We start from the raw sequence: 25,348 nt of genomic DNA on the forward strand, positions 1-25,348 counted from the left end.
GTCAACATTTAACCTTCTGACTCATACTGACTGGCCTTTGCCCTTTACTATTTATGTGCTCTTACTTTGGCCCTCCAAATAGACCATAATATTATGTATAGCATAGCCCTACACATAATATTTAAAATCTTCAGTACATAAAATGCTGTAAGGAAAAAAAAATCTCTGTTAAAAATGTAGTTGCCTGGGAAAGCAGCTATTCACTAATACTCACACAGTGCTAAGTACTGAGGATATAAGCCAAATTGATTTTTGCCCTCATGGATATTCCAGTCTAGTCAGAAAGAATTAATAAGGAATCAATTACTAAGAATTATAAAGTATATTAAAAGCTACAACAGGGGAATATAGAATATTTTAAAAAATATCTTTGGTAAGAAGAACCTAATGCAAATTTGGGGGATCCAAAAGCACTTTCTTGTTGAAATGACATCAAAAGTAAAAACCAAAGCCAGGCTCAGTCATTCAGGCTTGTAATCCCAGTTACCTGGGAGGCTGATACAAAACGATGGCAAGTGAGCCCAGCCTTGCAACTTAGCGAGACAATAAAAAATAAAACACATTACAAAATAAAAAGGGCTGGGGATGTAGCTCAGTGGGAAAGCATCCCTGAGTTCAATCTCAATCCCAATAAAACAAGAAAAACTTCAAAAAGAATTAAAGAGTAGAAATAAAATTATTTCAGTATAGCTAAGGACAACCCAGCAGTAGTGATGGAGCATCAAATCCAGGCAGTTGCCAGGAGTAGAAACACTTTTGTTTTTCTATTATCTCAGTGCCTTCCGAGTCTACCATAGGCACAGCCCTAATCAAGCAAAGCTTATCTCTACCAACTTCTTAAATTAAAACTAACTTCAATTTTCTCCAAATGTTACATATGTCCCAGCAAACTTGAAGTACAAATGTTCTATTAGTAGCACTTAATATTACTTTTCACTTGGCACTTGGCACAGAATACAAAACTATTTCTGATAATGAAGAATCTAAGAGATAAAAACAAAATAACGAAATGGTTATATTACTTGACCCCAACCTTTTCTAATAAACAGTTTGCACTACAAACCAAACACATGCTACAAAACACTTCTCAGTTCAACTAAATTAAAAATTAAGGTCACTGACAAATTTCTGAGAATTTCAGTGAGTTATCTATGTACTTGGACAAGATACAGTAGTTATTCTTAAATATGATTCCTAGTCTTAGGATTTATATGTTATAGCTATTATGTTGAATATATGTATAAATAGGATTAGTTTGTCAATTTCTACAAAAAAGATGAGATTTTGATATGAGTAGCATTGTACTATTCAATTTGGGGAGTACTATACCATCTTAAGAAAATAAAATTTTCTGATCCATGAACATGGATGTTGTTGTTTAGATAATTTTGTTGTTGTGGCAGTGCCAGAGTTTGAATTCTGAGCCTCATGCATTTCAGGCAAGTGCCCTAACACTGAGCTATACCATCACATCCATTTAGACTAATTTCTTTCCCGCAACAGTGTTTTAAGGGATGAGGTTGTGGCTCAGTTGGAAGAATGCTTGCCTAGCATGTGTGAGGCACTGGGTCCAATTCTCAGCACCACATATAAGTAAATAAATAAAGGTCAATCAACAACTAAAAAAAATTCTTTTAAAGAAGTTTTAAAAATTGTATAAGTCTTAACACTATAGTGGTGGGGAGGGGTTGTGTGCTGGGGGTTGAACCCAGGACCTTGTGCATGTGATTTCCAATTTCATTCTATTATGATCAGATAACTTACTATGAATGATTGCAATCTTGTTTTATGGTCTAACATATACCCTTATCCTGGAGAATACTTTATGTGCATTTGGGAATAATGTATATGTAGGTACTGTTGGGTAGCATATTCTATAGATATCTGTTCTGTGTTGGTTTATATCATTCAAGTCTTCCATTTACTAGTTGCTTTCCGCTTTTGAAAATGGTATAGTCTTCAACTACCATATTGTCTATTTTCCCCTTCAATTTTGTTATTTCATATATTTTAGAGTTCTATTATTCCTCAGCCTACAAAAGTTCAACTGACCTTTTTTCACCAAGTTCATAGATTTTTTCTTCTATAAATTCAAATCTGAATAGTGTTCTAATGAATTAACTTCAGTTATTAAAATTTTCTACTCCAGAATTTATATTGGGTTATTTTTATAATTTCCATCTCTACTGATATTCACTATTTACTGAAATATTGTTCTCATACTTTTAATTTTTTTTCTTGAGGGTGTCATACTAGGGATTGAATTCAGTGCCTCACACATGTTGGGCAAACACTATACCATTAAGCTACATCCCCAACCCCTTTCCTTTAATTCCTTAAACATAGTTCTTTAATTCTTTGAATATATAGTTGTTCTGTACTATTTGCAGATTCCTTATCTGTGAATTAGCCTACTTGCTGAAATTTATTTGTAACGCCAAATATCAATACTATCTATGTGGTCTTTCATTAACTGGCAAGAAAATCTGAGTTAGCTGATGTGCATATTATCAGCTGCGGACACTATGTGATATTTTGCTTTCCTATTTCAGCTGTCATTCTGTAAATGATTCTGCATTCTATTTAGAGTCAGATTTTTCTCATTTTTGTGCTTTTCACTAGTCTCTTTAAAAATGACCCCAAATGAAATGATGAAATTCCGTTTAATATTCTTAAGAGCAAAAAGATTATTATGTGCTTTTAGCAGAAAATACATGTATTAGGTAAGCTTCATTCAGGCATGAATTATAATACTGCTGTTCATGAGTTCAATGCTAACAAAGCAACAACCTGTATTACATAAGGCAACTTTAAGCAGAAACACACATAAAGACAGGTATGTGTTAAATGGTTGATGGAAATGTTGTGATCTAAACTCATGGGAACATAACCCTGTATTTCCCCTAAGGAGCAGTTTTTGATAATTTAATATCTGCAACAACAGTAGATCATAGCTGCCATGAATAATAAGAACTGTCTGAATTTTTAACAGCTTATTTTAAATCTCTGCCTAGTAAGTCTCCCATCTGGGCTTAATCAGAAATAGTTTCTATTAGCTACTTTTTTTTTTTGTAGTATTGGGAATTGAATCTAGGGGTGTTCTACCATTTGAGCTATATCCCCAGTCCTTTTTTTTTTTTTTTTAATTTTTAAATTTTGAGTCAAGTCTCATTAAGTTGGCCAGGCTTGAGCTTGCTTCTTTTGCCTCAGTCTCCCCAAGAGCTGGAATTATTGGCACGTGCTACCATGCTATTGGCTGCTTTTTACCCTATGTATCAGTTTATCATATTTCTTTGTATGATAAATAAATAGATAAACTCTGTAAACCAAATACCCCCACCTCCTAGAGTTTGGAAGTTTAGTGACTTTTCTGGAATAATTTTGTAAAGTCTGAATTCTTTGTCTCTTGTGTTCACTTATAGTCACTGCTTGATTAGCCTAATGGTCAGCTATACATTCAGTGGAAATTTTCTTAAATGTTTTGAACAAGAGTTATAGTTTGGGTATGAGATGTCCCCTAAAGGTCCTGTGTTAATTCAGGAATATTCAGAGGTGAAATGATTAGATTATGAGAGATGTATCCTAATCAGTTAACAGTTTGAATGAATTGGGTGATAACTAGACAGGTGGCATCTTTAGCTCCCTCTCTCTCCTTCCTGGTGCCATGAGTGGAGCAGCACTCTTCCTCTACACCCTTCTTCAATGATATTCTGCTTTGCCTTGACCCGAGACAATGGAGTCAGCCAATCTTTAGTTTCTGAAACTAAACCAAAATAAACTTTTCCTCCTCTCAGTTGTTTTCATCAAGTATTTTGATTATAACAACAAAAACCTAACGTCTCTTTGCATTTACTAAATGTCTATGTGTGTCTGGTGGGGCATGCTTTCAATATTTCAGGCAATTTACAACTTTTCCTTGCCTTGATTTCCTATGCAGAGCCTCAAGAAACCACAGGTGAGAGATTTGGACTTTCCCAGGCTATTCCTTGGCAGGCACCTAACCCTGTACATGCATATTGCCTTCTATAGCTTCTAAAATATCAGAGATAAGTAACCTACGAACATCTTGTATTCCAGTTTTTCCTTCTAATTTTTTTGGGGGGGGGGGCCAGTCTCTTCTTAGCACAACTAGTGATGCCTCCTCAGACAACTGTCACATTAAACAATTACCACTGATTGCTTTTTGACAAAAGCCCTGAGGAGAGTGAGCTCTGAATCAAATACAGGCAAGTCCTGAGAATGGAGCTTTTCAGCAAGCTGCCAGATAGCTCAAACAGTGACAATTCTCTGGACACGGGCTTTTGGAGAACTCCAAACCAAAATGCCTCTTTAGGTAGCTGCTAGGTTGCTGGTTTTCACACCTACTGTGGTTGTGAAACCATTTATTTTCAAGGCTACTGTGGATCTAGGGAAAGGGAGATAGAAAGTAGGGCAAGTAAAAGAACCATCAAGCTTACTCTTCTGAGATTTGTTTGCTTTTTGAGAAAAAAAAATCTCTTCAGATTATTGTAAGCCTTTAATTTCCAAAGTTCTGACAAGGCTAATTTCATTTACTCTCTGGCTTCAAATGCTGACGACCCAGAACTCTTAATTTCCAGGCAGACCTCTGCCTAAGTCTCACAGTGTATGAACACTGTCTACTATTCCTTCCCCTGTATCTTGTTCATCTTTCTATCCCCTGAGTTCTCCAATGAATATATACTTAACAAATGGAAGGCATTTCTCTATTATTTCTTATAATTACATGAGAATCTAGAATTATCTCAAAATAACATAGTCTAATTTTATCTTAAAAAAGAAAAAAAAGATCACCTTGACTACTACAGAAAATGAAGAGGGTGGGAATAGACATAGTTAGAAGGCTTTCATAATAATCAGGCAATAATATATCAGGCCTAAGAGAAGGTGGATAGAGACAGCGTATTTATCTTCCCAAGTTATTTTCTTGCTTAGGCTACTGATGTAAACTAGTACTCTGGCAGTGCCATGAATGGAATATTTTATCATTTACCTTTCTCTAAAGCAGAGGTTTTCAATGCAGTATGTTCCCAATCAGTTCTGAGGTACATTGCAAATAATTTGTTCTTATAGATTTTTAAAAACTGAAGTTAGTTGATGCTTTTTTTTTTCAAAAAGGAATGAAAGTAGTTTTAAGTTTTCCATATAATAAAATTCCTCTGACTGCATACTTCATTAGGAGAAAGGTGGGAGTTATACAGTTAGCAAGCATGTATTTCAAGTAACCTTGGGCCTATGTTTAGGGAAAAGTCATCTGTTAGATTGATAGGGTGTGAAGTGGCACACATGTGCAGTCTCAGCTGTTTGGAAGGTTGTGGCAGGAGGATTGTCTGAGCCCAGGAGTTCTAAAACAGCTTAGGTAACATGTCAAGACTCCAGGGAAGAAGGGAAGGAGGAGGAAAAAAAAAAGTTATCAATACTTCTATTTAAACCTAATGACTATCTATATCTGAGAGAAGCCTGAAATGTTCTACAGGATTTTTGAAAATGATGTGTCTACTTGACCCTCCATATTGACCCTGCCAGTGTCACCACCCATCAATCAAAACACTCACACATAACCCATAGAAGTGAGACTAGAAGTGAAATCCAAATGCATACTAACTCCTGGGAAGATTTAATAACTTTCCAGTGCTATGGAGCTGGGGCTCAGTGGTAAAGCGCTTGCCTAACACATGTAAGGCACTGGGTTTGATCCTCAGCACCACATAAAAATAAATAAAAATAAAGGTGTTGAGTCTATCTACAACTAAAAAAAATTATATATATATTTAAAAAATAATTGTTTTAGGAATTTAAATATTTAAATAGGTAACTGCTTAATGCCTTCATACAGCCTTTTTAACCATTAATGTATTTTGTAGTGTTCATCTCATTCCCCCCCTATGAAAAGGATAAAGTTAAAACATTAAGATTGTGATTTTAAAGGACTGGGTTTGTGGCTCAGTGGTAGAGCACTTGCCTAGCATGCGAGGCGGGTGGTTTGATCCTTAGCACCATATAAAAATAAATAAAATAAAGGTATTGTGCCCAACTACAACTAAATAAATAAATATAAAGATTGTGATTTTAAATTTACACATTTTGTAACAACTTTTTATTCAGGATTCCTTTTTCTTGATTTTTATTTAAGCTACATCTGAAATTTCTATGCTCGTGTTTACTTCTACTCCCAAACTGAATTCCCTCAAGGTCCTGTTTAAATGTATTTGCTGTTTGTCATTTATACCTAGTGACTGTGTCAATTCCCACCTGTGTTACACTGGTGAGTAAATTAGATCCTGTTTGTCTTTTCCTTTCCCCTTCAAGAGAAGAAATATCTCTGCTATTGTGCCTATCAACCACATCAGACACTGAAGATACAGTTCATTCAGGGATCAAGGATGAAATGGACTCCTACTGTGCACCAAGAACTCTGATGACAGATTTCTTGGATCTTTAAAATAATAGAGGAATTTGTGTTTAAAAGAGTATCTGTCCTTTAATATATGGAAAGCTTGATTTTTGCAAAATTTCCCTTTTCAGTAATGAAAACACATAGGAAACATCTACTTGGCCACTGTCAAGACTGTAACTTTTACTAAAATCCTTTCATATGAAAAAAGTAGGGCTGGGGATGTGGCTCAAGCGGTAGCGCGCTCGCCTGGCATGCGTGCGGCCCGGGCTCGATCATCAGCACCACATACAAACAAAGATGTTGTGTCTGCCAAAAACTAAAAAATAAATATTAAAAAATTCTCTCTCTCTCTCTCTCTTAAAAAAAAAAGAAAAGAAAAGAAAAAAGTATAGTAATGTCATCTCTTTTGATTCTATGTAAATGAAGTAAGACAACCTAGAACTCTGGTAGTCTAGAATCCTTGGTAATCTTCTGCCTTCTAGACCTACCCAATTTCTGAAAAGTCCAACTCTTTACACACCAAGGTCAGGATTTTGGTTTTCATTAGACCCAGTCAATTAATGTCTTTTTAGTCCTAGTTGGACACAATACCTTTTTAAATTTATTTTTATATGGTGCTGAGAATTAAACCCAGCACCTTGCACGTGCTAGGTGAGCGCTCTACCACTGAGCCACAACCCCAGCCCCTAGTCAATTAATCTTAATTGCATGTGTCTAGAAAAACTGTCCCCAGCAGAAGTTTCTTATTACACACACCCACTACTGGGATACCCACAGGTGCCAACATACAAAGTATCTTTATTCCCAGCTGTTCCTTAAGTTAATTTAACTCTTCTTCTTCTTTTTTTTTTTTTTGAATATTTTTTAGTAGTTGATAGACCTTTATTTATTTGTTTGCAGTACTGAGAATTAAACCCAGTGCCTCACACATGCCAGGCAAGTGTGCTACCCCTAAGCTCCAGCCTCAGCCCTTAACTCTTCTCTTAACTGAACCCAAGTAGATGGCTAATGTGTAACTGTTGCCTTAGAACATATGCTAATTTTAATCTTCAATTCATGAACATCTAAGGACTCATTAGTATATTTCCAAAGCAATCTAGAGATTCTCTTTAATTCACTTATCATTACAAAAGAAAACATCACTAAATAAGAGACTAATTAATGTTGATACCATTATTTCCTTTAAAATAATTTTATGGGGTTGGGGTTGTGGCTAAGTAATAGAAAATCACCTAGGATAGGCAAGGCCCTGAGTTCAATCTCCAATGAGAATGAAGGGAAATTTATATGTGCTAAATGTTTTTACGTTGATATATTTTAAAAATTAATCCAAATTATAAAAATATTTTAAATCACATCTATACCTATACATAAAAATGAATGGAATGACATACCACCAAGATGTTCCCTATCAAAACAGTTCTAAGATTGGGGGGTATACCTCAGTAGTACAGTGCTTGCCTACCATGTGTAAGGCCCCAGGTATAATCTCTAGTACTACTACCCAAAAAAAGCCCAAAAAACAAACAAAAAACTCAATGAGTGGAAATGCACCCCTAATTCATGGATGCTTTCAGTGCCCACCAAATGGAAATAAGTGGTAAAGTGGAAAGAAGGCTAGTCCAAAGATCCAGGTCCAAGTGCGCCCTGCATTCTAGCCTGGCCTTGGACTTGATAATTAGCTTAATGCATGTAGGGCCTTGGGGACATTACTATCTTGGCCTCAGTTCTGTCATTTGTAGAACATGGAGGACTAACTGATAATTTAATGGTTGTTAGCAGACTGAAAAATATGTTCTATTTTTTTGGGGCACTGGGAATTACCCAGGGGTACTCTACCATTGAGCTACATCCTCAGCCTTTCTATTTTATTTGAGACAGCTTCCTAGGCTGGCTTCGAATCTGTGTTCCTCCCGAGTAACTGGGATTACAGGCTTGTAGTACTGGGTTCAGCAAAATATGCTAGAGCAAGGGTTGGCAAATATTTTTTGAAAAAGGGCAGAAACAAAATATTTTTGGCCTTTGCCACACAATTTCTACTACAACTACTCTGTCACTGTAGTACAAAAACAATATCAGCCAATAAACAAATTGGCATAACTGTGCGCCAAGAAAACTCTTTGACAGTATACCATATAACCCAGATATGTACTAGGTTATACATTTATATATGTGTAAATACATTACAATATTGGTACAATCATGAAGTGCCTAATGATGCACTACTCAGAATACACCCCCATCATTAAGCAATACATGATTATAGCTGGGTGAATTTTGGCTGACAGACCACAGTGTATGCATGTGGTCTATGCAGAGTAGCATAAAACCACACTTCCTATAACATAGTTCTTGCACACTCAACACATTTGTTGAAAGGAGTTAATTAAGTAATTTAAGAAAAAATCCTATTTCTGTGATATTAATAAACCAGGAAAGATCATGTATAAAACAAGCTAATTATCTTCCTATGCTTCCCACTGTCACCTCCACCCCTTCTTTGCCATTCTTGTTAATAGGAGAGCACTACTGTTCTCCCAGTCTCAAAAGTCTTATGAACCACTTGAAGTCATTTTTGTACATCATCCTGTATTTATGCCCTGTCAGCAAATCCTACACTTTCTCCTCTTGTTAACTCCAACCTCTTACCCTAAACCTAATATAACTCCTTTTGTCTGATTTTTCCTAAAATGTCACTTTAGTCACTGATGTGACTTTAGCTTCCTACCTCAAAGCCTCCCTAATTTTTACAGCATCAAATCTAAACTCTAGGGGCTGGGGCTGGGGCTAGGGCTCAGTGGCAGGCAGAGCACTTGCCTAGAACATGTGAAGCACTGGTTCAATCCTTACCACAGTATACAAAAATAAACAAATAAAATAAAGGCATGCTGTCCATCTACAATTACAAAAATGATTTTTTAAAAAAATCTAAACTCTAATACACTATAGTTTCTGAGGCCCTCATTTTCCCCATCCAACAGTCTTATGTCTCTCAAAACATTAACATATACTCTTCTGCCTTAGGCAAGGTATTCTTTAGTGAGTCCCTACAAAGTATACATTAATTTCCGTGCCTTTACTACCATAGTCAGTTATTCCTAAACCCTTCTATCTATCCAAATCCCACCATCATTTCAAAGTACAACTTAAACATCAATTTTTCTATAAAACTGTATGTAACTTAATCTATATGGCTATCTTCTATCTCTAAAGGGCAGAATCATACGAACAGGCCATTCCCACTGTTCTGTATTTGTCAATGCCTAATATAATGCTAGAAAAAAAAATAGGCTTTAAATACAAGTTAAGAGACAAAACTATCTCTGTATATAACACACTATTTCTCTGTTCAAATCTACAGCTCATCTGTGATTAATTCTCCTGGATTATTCCTCCCCAGTTCTGTACCCTAGGCCTAAAGAACTCTTCTGTAATTTTAGCAACTCAGGAGGCTTAGGCAGAAGGATCACATGTTCAGGGCCAGCCTCAGCAACTTAGCAAGACTGTCTCAAAATAAAAAATAAAAAAGTGCTGGGGATGGAGTTCAGTGGTACTTTTCTAGTACCAAGAAAAAAGAAACGGGGGAGGGGGGGGGAATAATTATTCTTCTTGCACTCTATGATATTCTAAGAACAATGTTAGATCCTTTTGATTTTATCCCTTTTGAAATATCTAGCCACACTGTGAGATAGTTACTATTATTTTGACTACTTAATAGAACCTGAAAGCTAGCTGCCCAACGTTGAATAGTTTGTAAATGACAACGTCAGGATTCAAGTCTGTTTTCCAACTGTTGCTTTTGCTTCTCCAGATACCTTCTTTAAAAAAAAAACTATGCTCCCCAATCAATTCAGTCCAGTAATCAGTCACCCAGAATTTTCAGAACTCTACAGCCAACCTTATCTCTTCTGACTTAAAAATAAGTATGACTGTTTGTTTCTCCTCTGGGCAAACAAGAGAAAAAACTCTCCTAAGCAAAAAACCCACTCTAAGAACTGGTAATCAGGAAGAACCAGATCTATAAAAGAAGGTCGGCCATGCTGAAGAGCTGGACAGTACATATGACATGTATGAATATGAAATTAATACATACACAAGAGAAGCAGAGGCAGACCAACTAAGGTTTAAACCCTGGGCTCCCCACTTAGTGGTTATATAACTTTGGGCCAGTTATATAATCTCTTTGAACCTCTGTTAATTATTATAAAATTCACAGGATTATTATAAGGATTATATGCCAACACACTAAAGGCATTTAGCATAGAGCTTAGAATAGACAAGTTCCCAATAAATGTTTTCTGTAATAGTTGTTGTTGTTCTTTTCTTTCTTCTTTCTTTTTTTTTTTTTTTTTAGTAGTACTGGGAATTGAACCCAGGGGAACTTGTCACTGAACTATACACTCTTAGTTTCTGAAGAATTTTTATTTTGGGCTGAGGATGTGGCTCAAGTGGTAACGCATTTGCCTGGCATGCGCAAGGCGCTGGGTTTGATCCTTAGCACCACATTAAAAAAAATGTTGTGTCCACCGAAAACTAAAAAAAAAAAAAAAAAAAAAAAAAAAAAAAAAAAAAAAAAAATTAAAAACTTCTCTCTTTAAAAAAAAATTTTTTATTTTGAGACAGGATCTCACTAAGCTGCCAAGACTGTCCTAGAATGTGCAATTCTCCTGCCTCAGCCTCTAGAGTCATTCTGTAATAATTCTTGAAGTGAGAAGTCTGGGAAGACAGGCATTATTAAGCATTCTATCCTTCTTTTTGACCATAGTCCAACAAATTAGAACATGCATAATTGATGCCATGGGGTCACAGCTTCAACCTCATTTGCAAGAACTACATGCTGTTGCCCATTTCACAGCTACCAGCTGGCTATTTGATCTCTGCATTCTGTATCTGGCACTTCTCTCAAGGCCATATTCCAAAACAAAGATGACCAACATTCTTTGTCTCTATCCACATATTATCTGCTTAGATAATCCTCTCAGATTCAAGTGACTACCAAATTTCAATGTCTAGGCTAAACTGTTTCCCATATGGATGTTCCAATAAAAAGTTTGTAAACGCTTAAAAAAAAAATAAGGTAGAGGGCTGGGGCTGTAGGAAGGAAGGCAGGGAGGGAGGGAGGGAGGGAGGGAGGGAGGGAGGGAGGGAGGGACGAACGAACTGTCCATCTACAACTAAATAAAAACAACAACAATAATAATGTAGTTAATAGAAATGCAAAGGCTACTAGGAGCCAAGATGGAATCACGAATTCTTGGAGTCACTATTTTGGCCACTGGGAAGTACCTTAAATTTCAACAATGAGTTGACAAAAGCTTCTCCTGATGAGGCAAGACCTGTGCTATAGAGGATTTTAGCCATTTAAAATAACTACAGATCTATGATGCAACCAATCTCTACAGAAATCCGTTAGTCTAGCTTCATCTTGGTCTATGTTTTTATAAATGCACAGAGAGCATTAAATATTATATTTTAAGATGAAATACACTTAAGAAAAATATGCATCACTTTAGAATTCAAAAAGACATTCAAGCAAAATTTAAAAACTTACAAAGCATGACTGGAATGTTTCAGCTTGACATTCTGGTCATAACTCATATAATGAAAACTCAATCTTATTAACAAAAGAGTAAGGTGTGGAGCTGTAATTGTCATTCATTCATTTAACAAGTAAGTACTGAGGGCTGTGCAGCTAAATATTCCTTTAGAATGTAGGGATATAACAGTGACCAACCCATTTCTCTTTCCATATGGATTTTTCATTGTGGGGTGGAGGACAGGGGATGGACATAGAAAAGCAAATATGTCTCATGGAAATAATATGTACTAGAAAGAAAATACAGCTAGATAAGGTGACACAGAAAAGCCATTTTAGATGGGTTAGTATATATTTATAGCAATGATAGCAGATATTGAAAATAAGGTAGATCAGGGATAGAGGGCATTATTTTATTTTTTGGATATACACAGGGTGCTTTACACACTGAACTATATCCCTAGACCTTTTTTTTTTTTTTAAATTATTATTTTGAGACATTCAAGTCTTGCTAAGTTGCTGATGCTGCCATTAATCTTGCAATCCTCCTGCTACAGCCTCCTTAGTTGCTGGAACTACAGGTGGGCATCACTCACACACAATTAAAGTAAAATTTGCTAGCAAGTTTTTTTCCATCTAAATTTGGTCATAAAAATGGAGATTTAGGATTACCAGGATACCAATAGTCAAACAAGTATAATGAAGGATCGATAGAGGAATTGAGAATGTATACACCATTAAGTGATGATTATGATGACAACAGGAAAGCAGAGTAAGAAAGGAAATGAGTACATGAGATTGAGGCCAAATGAAAATGTGTTAGGATCAACAGATCCAAGTGGAGTCTATACATTAAAGTGAACAAGGTAGAAAGAGAATAAAATATTTACAGGTAAAATTACAAAATGTTAATAAATATTATTATATTAAAAAATCTTTGGGATTCCTACATTTAGTAAGAAACTTCAGAGTAGAAATAAATGAAATTCATGGGTCAGATCTGAATGGTAGGTGAGAAAATTAAAGGTAGATAATGAAATAAAGATGAAGCACTCTTATTTTTTCTGTAGAATCAAAAACTTTCAGTTTTCAGAGAAAACTAATCCCAAGTTTTCTAAGGAAAATGATAGGTATAATGTGACTGCAAAAAATAGTTTAAAACAACTCTGCCACATAATTATTTTCCATGGTATCTAATTTGGCCACTCAATTGTTGCTCAATATATTCATGGACATGGGTTCAAAGCCAGCCTCACAAAAGTGAGGCATTAAGCAACTAAGTGAGACCCTGTCTCCAAATAAAATACAAAACAGGGCTAGGGATATGGCTCAGTGGTCAAGTGCCAAGTTCAATCCTCAATATCCCACAAAACAAACAAAAGATATACATATTTTTTTTCAAGGAGTCTAGGAGTCCTACATTTTACAGAGTTAAATGCATAAAGTAACTAAGCTCCCAGTCTTTTTAGTTTATCTCTTGACACTACTATTAACAATTTCTGCATTTCTCAAAACAACAAAATTAAGAAAAAACTTTCATATTTAAAGATTTCACAGAAAACCCTCATCTAAAGATAAACATCATTTGTGTTTTATTTAATTACCTACTTTCAAATCCACCTATAAAGTATTGCTATACATTCAATCTGTTAAACAGTTACAAACACAGTTAAAGCAATACTTTGCAGTACACTAAAAATAAATAATCTTGGTTTTCATTCTGATGGGAAATAGTAACCATACATCATCTCTACAAATAATAATAATAACAGTTATTTAATTTACTTACCTCCTTAATAGCATCTTCATTAGGGAGCATGGAACATAAACATGTGATATAAGCTTGCTGAAAAGATGACACATGTGAAATCTCTTTAGATTCTGCACATAGTTTTGATAAAGTAGTAGCCTGGGGGATGCAGTTAGATTTCAACAAATGTTTTATTCTCATTTGTAGAAAGGAAGGTCCTTCTTGTGCAATCAATTTATTGACTAGAAAAAAGGAAAAATAAAATTTTGATAACATACCACATATGGTGAAAGTTTTATATCTTTTTGTTGTTGTCTTGCTTTTGGTTAATAAAAATTCAGCAGATATGAATGGGAAGTTTATTCTGGTCTCAATATTCATCTCTCAGAGATAAGAGAAAAATGATGCTAATGATTTCCACATTAATTAGTATTTTTATTCCAAATATCAAACCTTTTAATAAAGTTATCAACATTTTATAAAAATAAATTATTTGACCTTGTCTTTCCCTCACTTTCTGATGAGACTAGTAAGGAATAGTGAAATGAACTATGCAAATAAAGGCAAGAAAATGAAGCAAGTAACCTACATAATATTAATAACTATCAACTGAATACTCATGAGGTATCAAGTTTTAAGCATTTAAAAATTTTCTTATATTCTCATTTATTCTTCACACCACCACCAAGGCAAGTATTATCCCCAGTTTAAAGTTAGGAAAATTAATATTCAGAGAAGTTAGGTAACTTGCCAAGGATTCCAAAGCCAGTGGTGCTCTTTCCTCTAAACCAGGCATTTCTCAAAGTGTGTTCCACCGACCAAAAGACCTGAGAGGTAGTCCTAGAAAAAAAAAGGATTCCTTGGTCAAATCTCTGAACAGTCCTGCAATAAAGAAAACTGTTCACTTTTATTTATCCCAATGTTTCCCAAACTGATTTGACCAGAGAACCCTTTTACACATATTATTAATGCCCTGTAAAATATGTTCCTGGTTTAGTACACACTTTGGAAAATGCTGCTCTGAGTCAGGCGCAGTAGTGGTGGTACAAGCCTGTAATCCCAGCTATTTGGGAGGCTAATAGGAGGATTGCAAATTTGAAGCTAACAATTTAGACCATGTCTCAGAAATAAAATAAAAAGGTCTGCAGATGTAGCTATGATAAGGCAGCCTTGGGTTCAATCCCCAGTAATGGGGTTCAGGGGAGCTATTCTTAGAACTATTAAATAATATGCACCTGAGTACTGAGTGTATAGTGCTCTGGAAAAGCCCTCAATTTTTGAATAGTCGATACTTGACAAACATGTGATATTACATAACATTACTTATAGAGCAGAGGTTGGAATACTGCATGGTAAGTCACATGATGGGTGAATAAACTGCTCTGGGTGATTATTTTAGAATACTGTTTCTGACTCAAAAAAGCCTTCTGAATTACCCAGGGAGCTTAAACGCAGATTCTGATTTATGGGGTTTAATAAATTATTAGGTCTTAGATGGGACCTTAAATTTTGTTTTTTGAACAATTTCCTTGATGATTTTCTCATTCTTTCTCTTTATATGTATCAATCATAAGAGTTTTAAAAATTATTTTTATAAAAGACTGCACTAGGGCTGGGGTTATGGCTCACTGGTAGAGTGCTTGCTTAGCATGTGAGAGGCACTGGGTTCAATTCTCAGTACTACATATAAATAAATAAAATAAGGTCCATTGATAACTAAAAAAACATATTGGGGAAAAAAAAAAACAGATAACACTGTACTTTTCAAAAGGCAAACAAAAAGGTCTACAACTAAAAGTTGTCTCCCTTGTAGTCTGACCCCAGTGCCCTGGTTTCCCTTCCTGAGAAATAATTGATTCCAGTTTTTTTTTTTGTTGTTGTTTGTTTGTTTATACTTCAAGAAATATACTATGGGCACAAAGGACTTTTTTATCCCACTTAATATATTATACAGATCATTCTATCACCAGCACATTTAAGTTATCTCATTAATAGTATCCATTGAATAGTATCCATTGTATGGATGGATCATAATGCATCTCAACAATTTCCAACTGATACACTTGCAATCAGTTTCCAATCTTTAGCAATCATCAATAATGCTGCAGTTTGCAACCCTGTACACACGTGAGTTTTATCAGTAGAACAAATTCCTAGAAGTGGAATTGCTAGATTAAAGGTTTTATTCATTTGGGTTTTGTTTGTTTTGGTACCAAGGATTGAACCCAGGGGCACTTTACCACTGAGCCACATCCCCAGCCCTTTTGTTATATTTTATTTAGAGATAGGGTCTCCACTAAATTGCTTTTGGGGTTTGCTAAATGGCCGAGGCTGGCTCTGAATATGCAATCCTCCTGCCTCAGCCTCTAGAGCAGCTGGGATTACAGGTGTGCACTACTGTGCCAGCAGCTTCATTCATTTGTAATACTGACTCCTACTGCCAAACAGCTCTCCAGAAGTTGTACCAATTTGCACTCCAAACAATGTTAACTGCCCATTTCCTAAGGCACTTGAGAAAATTATGGCTCCAGAGTTCCATCTCTAGAAATTCCATACAGACGTAAGTTGTTTTTCTTCCTGTTGTTGATTTGCTTTGTTTTTGTTTTCTGGTAAAGGGGCTTGAACCAGAGATCCTCTACCACTAAGCCATACCCCCTCGCCTTTTAAAAAATTTTTACTCTGACACATTGTCTAAGTTTCTCAGGCTGATCTCAAACTTGTGATCCTCCTGCTTTAGCCTCCCAAGTTGATGGGATTACAGGTGTGGACCATCATGCCCAACTGTTTGGTTTTAAATTCCAGACATTTAATAATATGTAAGCAAGTTGAAAAAGCATGAAGGGCCGGCCTTTTCTATAAGTCTCCACAAAATGAACTCACGATCATATATCCCCTGCTTCTCAAATGGCTCCTTGTTTCTTTTCAGTAATGCTATTCTCCCAATTATACAAAAAGTAAAATTTTGGCTTTTTTTTTTTCCTTGTTACCTCCTTTCCTCAAGAAAATTAACTTAGCTCTTCTGTCCTTGCTATTATTTTTTTAAACTCTCTTCACTTTAATTCCTCCATATTATTTTCTGCCACACATCTCTTCCCTGTATCCTATTCTGCCTAATGTAAGACACTGCTCTACTAGATTGTAAGCAATCTTACAAATAACTCAGGAGGTAACACACCTGAAAACAGGCATGTCATTTACATAACTCCAAACCCTTTTAAGTTCCCACAACATTTATTAAATATCCATATTATAGATAAGACATAGAACGAGGCCAGGCATATAACGCACAATACTAACAAGTTCAATAGTACTGGATAGTATTTGTAATAACTCCTTTATTACAGTGTCAGCAATTTGTAACCATGTCTTTTGTATTCCCTAGAGAACTATGCACAATGCCGTGCACATTACAGATATTTAATAAAACCATGTATTTAGTAACTGAAGGGTTATCAATCCCTAGTCAAAAACTTTTTTAACATCTCAACTTCATTCAAATTCTGCCTCCACAATTTTAACTACATGGTCTTGTGCATGTGTGATCTCTCACCTATTTTATAGATTAAATGAGATATAAAAGCACTAATATACTGCCCAACAAATAGCAGGCACTCTAAAAATTAGCTGTTATTTCTAGAAGGTAAAAACTATTTTATTCAATATATTATAATTAAACCATTGCTATACCCATTTTTAAAATCTTGTATTTTAAAAACTTTTTTTTTTTTTTTTTAGAGAGAGAGAGAGAGAGAGAGAGAAAATTTTTTAATATTTATTTTTTAGTTTTTGGTGGACACAACATCTTTGTTTTTTTTTGTATATGGTGCTGAGGATTGAACCCAGGCCACATGCATGCCAGGCGAGCACGCTACCGCTTGAGCCACATCCCCAGCCCTTAAAAACTATTTTAATATAACTAATTATCATTATTATTATGCAGGTGTGTACCACCACATCAACTCTATGTCATCATAGAAAAACAATTAACATTTAAGATTCAGTTAAGGGGCTGGGGATGTGGCTCAAGCGGTAGCGCGCTCGCCTGGCATGTGTGTGGCCCGGGTTCGATCCTCAGCACCACATACAAACAAAGATGTTGTGTCCGCTGAGAACTAAAATAAATAAATAAATAAATTCTCTCTCTCTCTCTCCCCCTCTCCTCTCTCTTAAAAAAAAAAAAAAAAAAAAAAAAAGATTCAGTTAAAAAGAGCTCTATCATGATGTCTTTAATGATCATACCAGGCAGAAATTTCAGCTGGCACTTAATACATACCTCAAGTTATGAACTATTTAATTTGAGGCAGAGGCACACAAAATCAGAAGACAGGAAAAAAATGTTTATAGGCCTTTATTGGTTCAAAAAACTATACTGAAATGCATTTACTGAGTTCCTTGGAAGTAAAAAATGTGCACTTTTATGCTTGATACTAAGAAATCAATGAGATGATAATCACTGCTTTTTGGTATCAAATATATTGACATCTGTGTTGCAGGAACAGTGGAGATAAAAAGGAAGCTTTCTAATCTTTTGATCTGAAATTAGGCTAAGGATCAATGTAAAAGTAGGTAGGCCTCAGGTTGCCCACCACTTACACTGTGATCCTCAGTATAATTCTTCAGTACATACCATGTACCCAGAATCTTATAAGTGGTGGGTGCTTAATTAATCTTTGCTGAACAGATAGGATACCATGGGACATTAGATGAACAATGTTTCTCCCCATTTCTTGATATTTCCCTGTGTGAAAAAAATTACTAATAATCCCTAAGGTAGTTGACACATTTGATTAGTCCATCATGGGAAAATATACGGGGGATGTTTAAGTCAACTCTACCCTTTTTCCTCTACGGATTGGGCCTGCTTGGATGGAGCATGAATTCTTCTCTGTCCTAGTCAAGACTTATCTAGATGAGGATGCTAGTCTGAGATACTTTTGAAACTAGTTATGGGCTATATAACAACATTTCAATCAATTCCAGCCCGCACACATCAGGGTAGTCCTGTAAGATTATAATGGAGTTGAAAAATTCCTACTGCTAGTGACATCATAGCCATCGTTATAATGTAATGTATTATTCACATATTTGTGATGATGGTGTCAGTGTAAATAAACCTACTAGACTACCAGTCTTACAATACTCTTTTTTATAGTTGAGTATACTCCTTCTATTTATTAGTTTACCGTAAAACAGTATGTTGTGTTATACCAGCAGAAGCCTCATACATTTTGGGTTTAAAGCACATCTTTTTTTGTGTCTGTGCATGTGGTACTGGGGATTGAACCCAGGGGTACTCTATTACTGAGTCATACCTCCTGCCCTTTTTTAGTTATTATTTGAGACAAGTTCTCACTAAGTTGTGAGGTTCACAGGAACTTGAGATCCTCCTGCCTCAGTCTCCTAAGTAACTGGGATTACAGGTGTACCTTGCTATACTACACCTCTTGACTGCAAGAGGGCACCTGAAATGAATGACTTTGTTTAAATATATTCTTGACTTTCATCTGAAAATTATATAATTAATGACAGTTCTCAAACAAATTCCCATTGTTAAGTGGAGCATGACTATACTTAGTTCTGTCCTCTAGCAGCTTTTAACAATTATAAAGTTAATACCTTAGCCTCCATCTATGTATATTTACAGATACGTATTGAGGACCTCAACAGAAAACAATAAATACCAATCTCTTTTCTATTTAACAGCTCTACTCCTTCTTCTTCTTATTTTTTAATTGTCACTGCAATGATAAGCAATAGACTCACCAAAGGCCAGGACCAAGATAAAATCTAAACAACTTTATGCTAATTTTCTTACTATACAGAAAGACTTAAACAGCATGTACATGGTGGTCAAATTTGGTGAATAAATTAATCAACTGGGATATTTTAAGGCACCAATGCTGCTTATTCCAAGACCTAAACTGAAGATTTGTAGAAAAGTATAATTGTTTTGAACCTGTTTTTATTATAACAGAATGTGATCCTCTGAGCTTTCCATTAACTTCAAGTAAATAGTTATAGTTGTTGTCTATATCAAATATAGCTTAAAATGTCAAAACAAGGTCTAAAATGCAAATGTCAACTCACATTTATACTTTAATTTTCATTATAAGCAAAGCTCTACCATATACCAAAGACTAGCAGATTATTGCAAAGTGATATTTTGAACACTACCTAAAATTCCAAGAATTCTTACTTACATAAGCAAAACATTAAATGCTAATAATTTTTACTACTCAAAAGAAAAGTGAATGACCAGGTATATAGAGGCAAAATTCATAAAGTTTTAACCCATAATAAACTAACTAAATTCTCCTCCCAAATAGTCAATGAAGTATTAAGAGTTACCTTCTTCTGTTTCTACTGGCTGTTGAGACAGAATTTTAAGAAGAATTGGGTTTTTCCACACCCCTTCTTGGGTAACATGAACCAATATTTGTAGGTTATTATTTCCAAATTCCAATAACGTATTATGTGACTCCTAAAACAAAAACAGAAAATAAGCCAGTAATTAACATTTTGTCTTATCGATATAGCTGAACATCTGTGAACTGAAAGGATCTTTAACTTGGATTTCCTAAAAATAAACTAGCAAAAACACAAGGACTACACTATCCTCAAAGCTTTAAGCAGTTCTGTTGCTACTTTTTAAATTACTGAAAACTTTAAAATGAATTCCCCTCAGGTAAAATTATCACCACAATCAATAATTTAGCTCTTGCACTACTACTGAGTATCTAAAGTGCCCTACTATTAAGATGGTTAGACACTCTGAAGACCCAACAGCCTTAGCAATAGCTGACTTAATTATTTTGAGGCCACTGGTCCAGCTTTCTTTTAAAAGATTTTGCAGTATTCACAGTCTATGCCTTCAAAGAGAAATATTGCTTAATTATACTAATTGTTATATAACTATTTAAATTCTTCAATTACCATTCAAATGAGAGGCGGCTCTACATAAAATGTTAAGAAAAGTCTAGGTTATTATTTGATATTCTATTTCAGCACATAAACATGGAAATTTATATATAGTGGGTAAAGAAAAAATGGTCAGGAATTTTACTATAAATGATTATGTATATCTCACTGTCTTTTATTACTATAGAGGATGACTAATTATAATGAGGTTGTTCCCATGTTCTAAAATTCTAAATTGTTTCTCTTATTTTAAACTTCTGAAATTCTCTACATACACAAGCTTCCATTTACAGCAATTTTTCTTGAGAAAAATATTCACCAAAAATATTCAGAGAACTAAGAATATAGTTTTATATTCACTCAAGTAATATATAACATATAAAAGATTGGCTTTAACTACACATACCCCAATATGCTGTTATCTCCCACTGAGAAGAGTTTAAGATATAGCACTAATAGCAATACTAAACTAATGCTGCAATTTTCCTTTATCAGTTGACCAGTCCTCAGACTTCTTTCTCTTTAATTTAGGACAGACATATACTTTGCAGTGAAGACACAGATTCTATGTGGAAGCACCATAATTTTCTTTGCCTGGCTACCAAATTTACACTAACAGGACTGTACTGTTATACTTAGGTAGAAAATAGTTATCACTGCCATGAAACACAGCCATGTTTAAAAAACCAAAGTTTGATATTTTTTAAAGCATCTTTTACTTTTCATTTGTTGAAGTTCAAAATATAGCTCACTCAAAATACAAACAGTATATAACCCTGTTACCTACATATATCTATAATACATACATATATGTAATATGTGCATATATGATAACAAAATTACTTTTAAAAATAGTCTTAAATTGAGTTTTTAAAAACTATGGTGGCATTTTAAAAATAATTTTAAAATCCAGGTTTCCTGTTAGAGGAAAATATTCTGCACCACATCTTGAAACCACAACACAGAAACATTAACATAAGATGTTCACTCTCATACCATTTAAAATAAGTATTAAAAATATTTGGTCAGGGGCTGGGGTTGTGGCTCAGTGGTAGAACGCTTGCCTAGCATGCCCAAGGCACTGGGTTCAATCCCTGATACCACATAAAAATAAACAAACAAAATTAAAGAATTGTGTCCATCTACAACTAAAAAAATACTTAAACAAAAGAAAAAGTCATTTCAAGGCTAGGGTTGTGGGTCAGTGGTAGAGCACTTGTGAGGCACTGGGTTTGAGTCTCAGCACCACACATAAATAAATAAATAAATAATATCCACCAACAACTAAAAAATACATAGTAAAAAAAAATATCTTTTCAGGGCTAGGGATATGGCTTAAGGGGTAGCGCGCTCGCCTGGCGTGCGTGTGGCCCGGGTTCAATCCTCAGCACCACATACAAACAAAACCTAAAAAATAAATAAAATTCTCTCTAAAAAATTATTTTTTTTAAAAAAGAACCTATTATAAAAAAAAAACACCTTTTCAGTGAATATTTTCATATCAATAGAAAAAGTCTGGAAGAGTTACATAGTTTAAACATGATTGAGAAATGTTGTATTTGTGGCCTGTTTTTTTTTTTAATATTTATTTTTTTAGTTGTAGATGGACACAATATCTTTATTTCATTTTTATGAAGTGCTGAAGATTGAACCCAGTGCCTCACATGTGCTAGGGACCAACTCTACCACTGAGCCACAACTTCAGCCCCTTGTGGCCTGTTTTTACAAAAACTGTTCTTTTGCTGAGCACCATCATCACATCTACCCTTAATCCCAGCTACTCCGGAGGTTAGGTTTGAGACTAGTCAGGGAATCCGGAGAGATCTTGTTCGGAAAAGACAGGGTCTGGCAGGGATGCAGCCCAGTGGTAAAGCACTTGCTTTGTATAGGTGAGGCCCTGGGTTCAATTCCCACTACCACAAAGCAAGCAAAGAAACAAAAAAGATTCTTTTGCTGAAAGTATCCTCAATACTATTTGGGCCTTGTCCACTTATTACATAAAATAAGAGAAATTCAGAGTTTTGTCTTTCATATTTCAAACGGGACCATTTCTTAAATCAATACTCTTACCTTCATTAATTTTACTGAACGCCTATTTAAAAATACAACCTATGCATCTGATAACCACTGAAAAACTTACATGGAGTAGGGAGAAGGGGTAGTGAGAAGGCATTTGTTTTATTCAGGCAAACAATCTTAAGAAAACAATGAAGAAATAGAGTATTTTCTCTAAAGACTAATAAAAATAATACTAATAATTAAGAGTATGTGCTCTTCTGGAATGGCATATGCCAGGATGAAACTACCAACAGGCCTTAAAACACAGTGACAAAAATCAATAGACTATGCATAAAAGATGATTTTAGTAGCTATAAAGGCATGTGAAAAGTTAGTACTGCATTATGCATTACAAGGATTAAAATATGCTAAACCCGGTGTGGTGGTTCATGCCTGTAATCCCAGTAGCTCAGGAAGCCCTAAGCAACTTAATGAGACCCTGTCTCAAAACTGGGATGTGACTCAGTGATTAAGCATCTCTGGGTTCAATTCCTAGTACCAAAAAAGAAAAAGAGGGGGAAAAAAAAAAAAAGCCAAGAACATGACAAAGATTCCTCTTCTCCCCAAAGAGAAAAACATAATTTCATTTTGGTTATACATCCCAAAGGAAAGAAATTTCCAGATAATGAGGTATGTTTTTTAATATGTAAATCTTTATTTGTCCCTATATGAAACAGATCCAAGAGTTCGTGTCCTGAAGAAAGCATTTAACAAAATAAGCTCTGGGCTTGAATGTGAGTGTTATTCTGGACAAGTTAATTAACCTCTCTCTATGCCTATCTTCCTACTCGTAAATGGAGAGTAAAATCATCCTCAAATTATAAGGTTTATTTGACTAAAGGACATAAAGCCTGCCAGTATAGAGCAGTGATCATAATTAGTGATCAATAAATGAATGATTGCTATTATTTATTATGTCTATTTTTAAAAATAGTTTTTTGGTCTCCATCAGTAACAAGACTGTCTTCTGTTGCTGGCACTGTACTTGCTTTTTTTCATATCCTATCTCCCACCCTAATTTATCACTTTCTGATCTGCTTACCTAAGAAAGGTGACAACCAAGTCAATGTGAGAGCCTAAGTGGTTCTCCCATAAGTAAAATGCATGAACATAATCTATGCTACCGTATAACCACATGTGATTTAGTTTTTTGTTTTTGTTTTTTAAATTATTTCTGTCATTCTGGGGATTAAATGCAGGGCCTCACACATATTAGGCAAGTGCTCTTCCACTGAGTTATATCCCCAACCCAGATTTTAAATTTTTGATAGCCTTATTCTGTCTGTATTTTCAAATAATGAAAAATATTTGTTGATTTCCAAGCTATGTAAAGAAAGCAAAATCAAATGAAACAAAAACTCCATTTTTTTTAACATACCCCCTCATGAGGTAGACATTCTTTTTCTCATGTCATGAACTTACTATTGATATATAATGAACTTGTTTTTGTTTTAAATTTCTGATTTTAGTTTGCTGGGAGTAATTAAGTAGGTGTCTTGGATACCTATACAGAGAATATTTTGACTTAAAATCAACTCACCTGTAGAGACTGAAGGAATGGTACCCAGACTTCACAAGGCAGTTCACTTTCAGACACTGAAAGCAGTAATTCAAAACAACTCCTACCAAAAAAAACAAAAACAAAAAACTAAATAAGTATAAAATGGTGGTTACGGTAATAATTACAGTATGAAAGCAATAGTGAATATACATTTTACATTTGATGAGATTATTTTAAACTTTTTCACTCTTCAAATTGATATCTTGGCTTTTCAACTTATATCCCAAACAGTTTTGTTTAGGTAGGAGGAACAGTTTTGGCTCCATAAATCAAAAACTGAAGCTCAAGCTATTGCTAATTCAGTTGTAAAGTGATAAATATATGTAACTGTCATCTATTCAGGTTTCTGACACTTGAATAGGAAGTACAATGATTAGCGAAGTCATTTCTTCATCACTAACAAACCAAGCAAAGAAAAAAAAAGTGTTTTTTTTTTTTTTTTTTTTTTTTTTGTGTGTGTGTGTCCTAATCATTACCCAGGCATAGGGAAAGCAATGACAGGAAGAATTTTTTAAAAAGAAAATGTATAATAACTTGAATAAAGAACAGCTCAAACAAGAGCTCCCTAAAATCTTGCAGAATATTACTTTATCACTCAGGGATTAGGATAGGTAACAGAAAATATGAGACTTGGCAGGAAGAACAATGGGATTATAAAACCAGGAATGTTTGTGTTCCGTAAAGGAATGATGTTAGAGGTTTTGGCTTTAAAGAACAGAAAGGAAAACAAGGCAGATGAGAGAAACATAAAAGGAACTACCTAGAAGTTATCCCAGTAAACAATCTATAAGCTGAATAAGGTAATGCCAACCTAAACTTGAATAGCTGTTGTATTTTTTCAGTTTGCTGATGGACAGACAATACATTAAAGGTGTAATTTTGTCTGCTACCAGGAAGTCAATATTAAAACAGCAAAATGACCATGGACCTTAGGATGGTAATTTTATATTGTATCCTGATGCTTTCTGCTGGTTAAATTATTCGTAGTTCAAGTAATATAATCAAATTGCAGGATTGCATGGTATTGTCCCCAAAGTATGTTGCGATCCTCAAAGACTACAGAAGTTTCCAGATATTCTGTCATCTGAATATATACCTAAGGGACAGAGG

The 25,348-nt window shown here is 34.9% G+C and overlaps 1 protein-coding gene across 2 annotated transcripts in view; it reads right to left on the minus strand.

Annotated features, from left to right (window-relative positions):
- RLF (RLF zinc finger) overlaps positions 1-25,348 on the minus strand; it is a 75,833-nt gene that overhangs the window by 22,231 nt on the left and 28,254 nt on the right. Inside the window, exons 3-5 of one of the 2 annotated variants that reach the window (XM_081305368.1) lie at positions 24,218-24,299; positions 20,050-20,182; positions 13,741-13,943 (exon numbers count right to left, since the gene is read on the minus strand). In XM_081305368.1, the coding sequence (XP_081161494.1) occupies positions 13,741-13,943; positions 20,050-20,182; positions 24,218-24,299 (418 nt within the window). Of the gene's footprint in view, positions 1-13,740; positions 13,944-14,452; positions 14,542-20,049; positions 20,185-24,217; positions 24,300-25,348 lie in introns of those variants that run through there. The other variant, XM_081305369.1, reaches the window with a different exon arrangement.

The sequence above is a fragment of the Spermophilus citellus genome (genome assembly GCF_964194105.1).
Source record: "Spermophilus citellus genome assembly, chromosome: 9".
Taxonomy (NCBI): domain Eukaryota; kingdom Metazoa; phylum Chordata; class Mammalia; order Rodentia; family Sciuridae; genus Spermophilus; species Spermophilus citellus.